The following is a 6,000-nucleotide window of genomic DNA, read 5'->3' as shown; positions in this document are numbered from 1 at the left end:
AAAACAGCCTTCAAGTACCTTCGAACTCTGCATTTACATCATTCTGCACAGTGAAGCTCAAACAATCCAACTGAAGGAACAAGAAGAAAAACATTTTTGAGTGGAGGGAGACTTTAACAACAAAAAAGCCCCCCCCCCCCCCCCCCCCCCCCCCCCCCCCCCCCAGTAACCATGTTTCGTTGTTGTTGTTGTATCGGTGGTGTATTAAACTCCTTCACCACCGGGGGGCGCAGTTTCCCAGGCGGAGCAGGAGCAGCAGCACCTCGCCTTTTGGCTGAATCATTTCATCCATCATACCCACAATGCAAAGTTTGCAGGTTATCATGGCGATAAGAGACACATCTTCCCCGTGAGTCCCCCCCGCAGCAACAAAGGAGCTGTTCCTCCGCTACTTGAAAACACTCACTCCCTACATGAGCCCCATGCAGTGCGGAGACCTGACCGACATTTAGCCCCCCCAGACTGGAGAAAGAAAGGACAAACAGCGAGTGACCGTCATGGCAGCGTCGGAGCTGTACACAAAGGTAAAACAACTGTATATGTGTATGTTTGCAGCTGTTTGCTAGCAGTAATAAATGTTATTGACGCAGCTTTCACTGTTCAGCTCACGTTTTAAGGACAAACACGCTTGACAGTTTGATTTTCGCTACGGGTAAAAAAAAAAAAGGTGTCTCGCTAGCAGAGGTGATATTGCTGCTTTTAAATGAATGAAAATGTGTCTGATAAAGCTGGTAAATCACGCTGGTCTGACAGGCTGTGAGGTGTGTTTAAATATAGATGCTGAAATGGGTGCAGTTGACAGAAAGCCAGCGTTAACAGATGCGACAGAGAGACGCCTCTTTTTCCTCCACCACACTCGTCCTTTTCCCCCACACACAGAAACATCACGCAAAATCAGCTTTATCCATCAATAGTCCTCATTTGTCACCTCGTTTGTTTCACCCAAACAAGATTTCACCTTCTAACGTTACCGGGGCCTTCGTATTTTTTCACATCATCCCCCTCCGGAGGCTAGAGGGGCTGGGATGATGCAAAGGCGGTGCCAGCCATCATGGAGGCTCCGGTTTTACGCTTTTTAAACCATAATATTTGGCCTCAGCCCAACCTGGGCATCTTTATGCTCCTGTGTGAGTGTTTTATTTATATTTTTTTGCGTGTCTCAGGCGTGTGACGCGGTTCTTTTGGGATGTGAGCGTCCTCCTCTTGCAGGTTTGGGTACCGCTAAGATGCTGCGATGAGAGCCGCATCCTTCCTTTTAGCATCCAGGATGTTTAGAGCAAGTGGAGGCCCTGAAGCCTCAGTGTAGTTGTGCAGCCCTAAATGCTCACTGAAGGGAAAATGACACTGCAGCTGAGGAGGCCTGTTACACTCACAGGACTCACAAGGTCATACGTGTTGCTGCTACTGCTGCTTTTGTACGTCTGTGAATGTGAAACAGATAAAGAAAATGTGTTTGTGTGTGTGTGTGTGTGTGTGTGTGTAAGGAGATGAGTCACCCATCCCCCCCACTTTAACAGCTGGTAGGTTCAGCTTGAATAAGGTTTGTGGTTGGAGAGGATTCATGATTTGTGTGTGCGTGACGAAGACAATTGGTTTTTACGTGTTTTAAAACTCCTACCAAACAGCAGCGCTACAATCTATTTCCAGACTTGAACCACTCTCGCTTTCAGTTCTCTTAAAAGCTTCCCCAGCTGTGTCACCAGTCTGTGTTGTGTGTAGAGCTGGAGACAAGTGTAAACAAGTGTTTAAACACAGCACCTTTTAAAGCAGATGACACAGATTCACGCCCCCGTCTCAGCAAATGGTCACTTTGCTGAAATGTCTCATTTCCTGCCAGCTCCTAGGCTGCTGATCTGTAGTCGACCCTGACCTCTGACCTCTGTGGGGAGAGCAAAAAAACAAAAAGGCACCAATTGAGTGTTGCATTTATTGTTGAAGCAATTTGTCACTTAATTGTTTAAATTTTTATTTTTTGAAGCATGAATTCCCCCCCCAAAAAAAGCACTGATTCACTGATTCAGAAGTGAATATTTGCTGGTTTTCTTATGTGATAGTAAAGCATAAAATGCAATTTCCAGATGTTACCCTGATCTCTGGGTTTTGGGTATTGTCACTATTTTCTGACATTGTTGTATTATTAACTCAGGACTAGAGCTGCAACAATTAGTTGATTAATCGATTAGTTGATCGACAGAAAATGAATCAGCAACTGTTATGATAATCGAATAATAGTTTTAGTCACTTTTTAAGCAAAAATGCATAAAATTCGCTGGTTGCAGCTTCACAAATGTGAGAATTTCAAGCTTTTCTGTGTCATACAGGACGATAAACTGAATATCTGTCAATTTTGGACTGATCATGAGATAAAACAAGATATTTGAAGATGCGGCCATGAGCTCTAAGAAATTATAGCGGACAGTTTTCACTATTTTCTGACATTTTGTAGACAAAACGATTAATCAATAATGAAAATAATCATTAGTTGCAGCCCTATTCTAGACACATAGAGGTTGCTTCTTGCTTTCACTCTCCTTTAGGAAAACACAGGTTTTATATGCGTTTCCTGAGCCTGTTTATTCCATACGAATCTTGTCGGCTGTGAAATGGTCTTAATTGCAGGTGAATTTTTGGATGCATGTGTCAGTGTGGGAAACACAAAGTTAGTTTCTGGCTTTGAATGGTACAGTTTGTTTCAGAAATCAACCTCTGATGTCAAACCCCTCTCTGTGATTTACTTTTCCAACACACGGGTGGAAAACACTCTGCCCTTTGTGTGTATAAGTCAGCTATATAGAAGCTTATTGAGCGGGTCGGAGCTGTTTGGTTAACACACACACACACACACATATATGCACACAACATCAGATTCTGCTCTGGTTTAGGTTTGGCTGTGTCTGACCTGGCTGGCAGCAGAAAGAGAGGTGAGCCAGAGGTGAAGGCAGATTTTATAGGTTGGAAAGACGACACTACAGTGAGAAAGAAAACCTGCATGTTTTCACCAGACTTCACTGTGAATGCGCCGGATGGGTGCAAATAAATCGTGAATATCTTCCATTGTGCATTGTATCTGCAATTAAACAAATCAGGATCCAAACATGTAAGAGGTGGTGAGAATGAGTGAAGCAGGGCTGTGTAATAAGAAGCAGACATGGAACCTATAACCCCGGTGGAAAGGGAAGCGAGGCTCCATTAAATGAGTCAGAGCTGGGAAGGCTCTTCCTCACACAACCTGGATTTTCAAAAATACATACTGTATTTGAAGAGGTGTCCTGCAGCACAACATAAATATTGATTTAAAGAATAAATAGACTCAACTCACAAACTTAAAGTGAAACCAAAACTCTCTCTATGCTCTTCTTATGTCATGACTGTGTAGGAGATACAGAGTCAGAAGCCTCTGATTGCAGTTTCAGGCGGTCTTGATTTGTCTGTATCAGTGCGTTAAGTCAGCCTGCGGTCGATTGTCGGTCCTCAGCAGGAGCTGGCATGGAGACGCTAATGAACTATGCTCATCATGCTCAGGATCTCTGTAGTTGGCCTCTGATCTGGTGTGTTAAATAAGTTTCAGGACAAGAAAACGCAGGAAGCTGCAGACCACTGGAGGCCTGAGGAGCTGGCATTTATAAAGTGTTTTTATTGTCCCAGTAAGAGTGAAGAGAGAGATTAACTAGAAGAGAAGATATTACATAAGTGATGATACATTACAGTCATGATTTCATGTCCATTGTAATGATGGCAGCCTGAGTACATTCAGATTTAAATGATGTCATTATACAGCGAGACAGTCATCTTTACTATGTGAAGATATTGGTGTTACTGTGTAAGTGATGAGGAAAACATCTATAAAACAGTGCAAAACAGTTTTTCATAAAGCAGGATTCACTCACACACATTGATACACACTCACATTTATGAGAAAATCACTGCTGGTGGAAACTTCTAAGCAGGCTGCATTCATGCCAGTCAGCGATGTCACACAGTGACTGTTAAGAGGTCAAAACTCCAGTGACACTCGTAGTGTCACTTCTGGCTTGTTGCCTTCATCAATGTTGCTGGAGTTTTTTGGGTTTTTTTGACCTCTTCAGACTAGATTTCTCTTCTCCACTCACCTTGGAAGAAGGCAACGTTGTGCCAGAAATCCAGACTCTTCTTCCAGGCTTCTACAAGGTGAATGTTGTTGTTGTGAACAGCTGATAGAGAGGGAAACACCTGTTGTTATGTCACTGGTTGGGCTGTAGCCAAAAGTGCAGCATGTTTGACAGTTCCAGAGCTGCTCAGCAACAGTTTTCTACCAAAACTGAATTGTCATTTTATCACACAAGGCTACAACACAACAACACTACCATCTGAGCTTTTTGCCAGTCTAGAGAAAACCGTGGCTAGTTTAAAATCTGAAACACTTTGTGTGCTTTTCTAAGTTTTTATAAATATTTCAGTATATTGAAGTATAACAATATTATGATGATACTTGTAAATAAAGATAAATGGACACTTTTCCACAGCTCATAATACATATAATGCTATAACAGTAGCTTATAGTATATGCAGAACAAAAGACAGCATTCTCAGTAGACATAACTTAATTTCATATCTGTGTACTTTGCTTATTATAGCGCATGAATTAAAGATGTTTCGATTATGTCACAGAACACAACAGTCATGCTTTCTGTGCTTTAGGTGTCGTCTCAGCTGCATCAGGTGGCGGATATTTACATTATCTAACATCAGTGGTTTATTTTTTTTTCTGCCCAGCTCTAATTGAGAGCATGTGCATTAGATTACTGAGATAACCTGGTTAAAGTAATTGCGCAGTCATGTTGTATATGCTCTGGCATGTAGTCATTGCAACACAGAAGGACAGATGCACAGAGGAGGGCTGCATGTTTACGGCTTAAATAGAGATCCTAGTGTCGTAACAGCGATTCTTTATCGTGTTATTTATTGTGTGTTATTTGAGGAGTAAGCTTGTATCATCTTTTTCAACATTTTTTGTATTTTTTCATAAATATAATAAAGTAAATGAGATGTCGTGGTTTCACAATGCAGATTTTAACAACATTAGTTTTAGAAACTAAAATAGTAATATATGTTTGCATTTGAATAAATCATGCTCCACTAAAACAAGGAGACGCTTTCATTCCAGCGTACAGGAAGAAAGACTCAGGTTTAGTGCTGCGGTCAGACAACTGTTACTTGGAGCCATGTCAGTGGTTTGTGGGAAAGTCCTAATTTCTCTCTATGAGAGTCTGTCTGCCTCAGCGCTCATGTGATCGAGGAAGGAGGACGAGATGTTTGACGGACGGCAGGGACGGCCAGTTATCTGTCACAGGGCGAGGAACTTTTGGGAGCGTCGGTGAACGCCGCTTGTGTCTGCAGACACAATGGGAAGGTTTCATCCAACAACAAGTTCTCGAGCTCAGTGCTCGATCAGTTAGTGTCTGCTCTTGTGGTTTGTGTGTGTGTGTGTGTTAGTGTGTGTTAGTGTGTGTGTGTGGCTGGAGGCATCCAGACAACCGTCAGACTCACAGCATGAGCTAGAGACTCGCTCAAGAGACAAGATGAACCGGGAGTTGGAGTATATGTTTGTCCAAGTAAGTTTTTTTTTTTTTTGCTTTTGACTTTCACCGCAACCCTCCATTCATTGATCAAGTAGATATGTAACCTATAAAAATCTTTAAATTGTTACATAATATGGACTTTGAATCAAATTAAACAATCTGATGTGTTGAAGGAGAAGCTACTCTCTCTCTCTCTTTTTAGCTTCTATGTGGTTCTTTGATGAGTGACCTTTAAGTTCTGGTTTTGGATTTGTTTCGTTGTCTTTTCAATGGGGAACACGGAGCCCCGGTCCTGACACACCCATCTCCTGGATTCATCTGTGTTTAAGGAAAAAAAAAAGTTATGTTTCTGAAATCCACAAGCCAGTAATAACTGCCGTTTAGCAACAAATCTGCTTTTAGCCTGATGAGAGTTTTGTCATCTGAATAACAACAAACCCTT

The 6,000-nt window shown here is 42.0% G+C and overlaps 1 protein-coding gene across 4 annotated transcripts in view; it reads left to right on the top strand.

Annotated features, from left to right (window-relative positions):
* Positions 1-281: 281 nt before the first annotated feature.
* Positions 282-6,000, top strand: part of myo5aa (myosin VAa) — a 55,513-nt gene continuing 49,794 nt past the window's right edge. For 3 of the 4 annotated variants that reach the window (XM_067593952.1, XM_067593942.1, XM_067593935.1), the window contains exon 1: positions 283-524. In XM_067593952.1, coding sequence (XP_067450053.1) covers positions 498-524 — 27 coding nt within the window. In that variant the 5' untranslated portion in view covers positions 283-497. Of the gene's footprint in view, positions 525-6,000 lie in introns of all 4 variants that reach the window. The other variant, XM_067593926.1, reaches the window with a different exon arrangement.

The sequence above is a fragment of the Thunnus thynnus genome, chromosome 1 (assembly GCF_963924715.1).
Source record: "Thunnus thynnus chromosome 1, fThuThy2.1, whole genome shotgun sequence".
NCBI classification, from domain to species: domain Eukaryota; kingdom Metazoa; phylum Chordata; class Actinopteri; order Scombriformes; family Scombridae; genus Thunnus; species Thunnus thynnus.
This window is presented reverse-complemented; position numbering and strand designations above follow the sequence as displayed.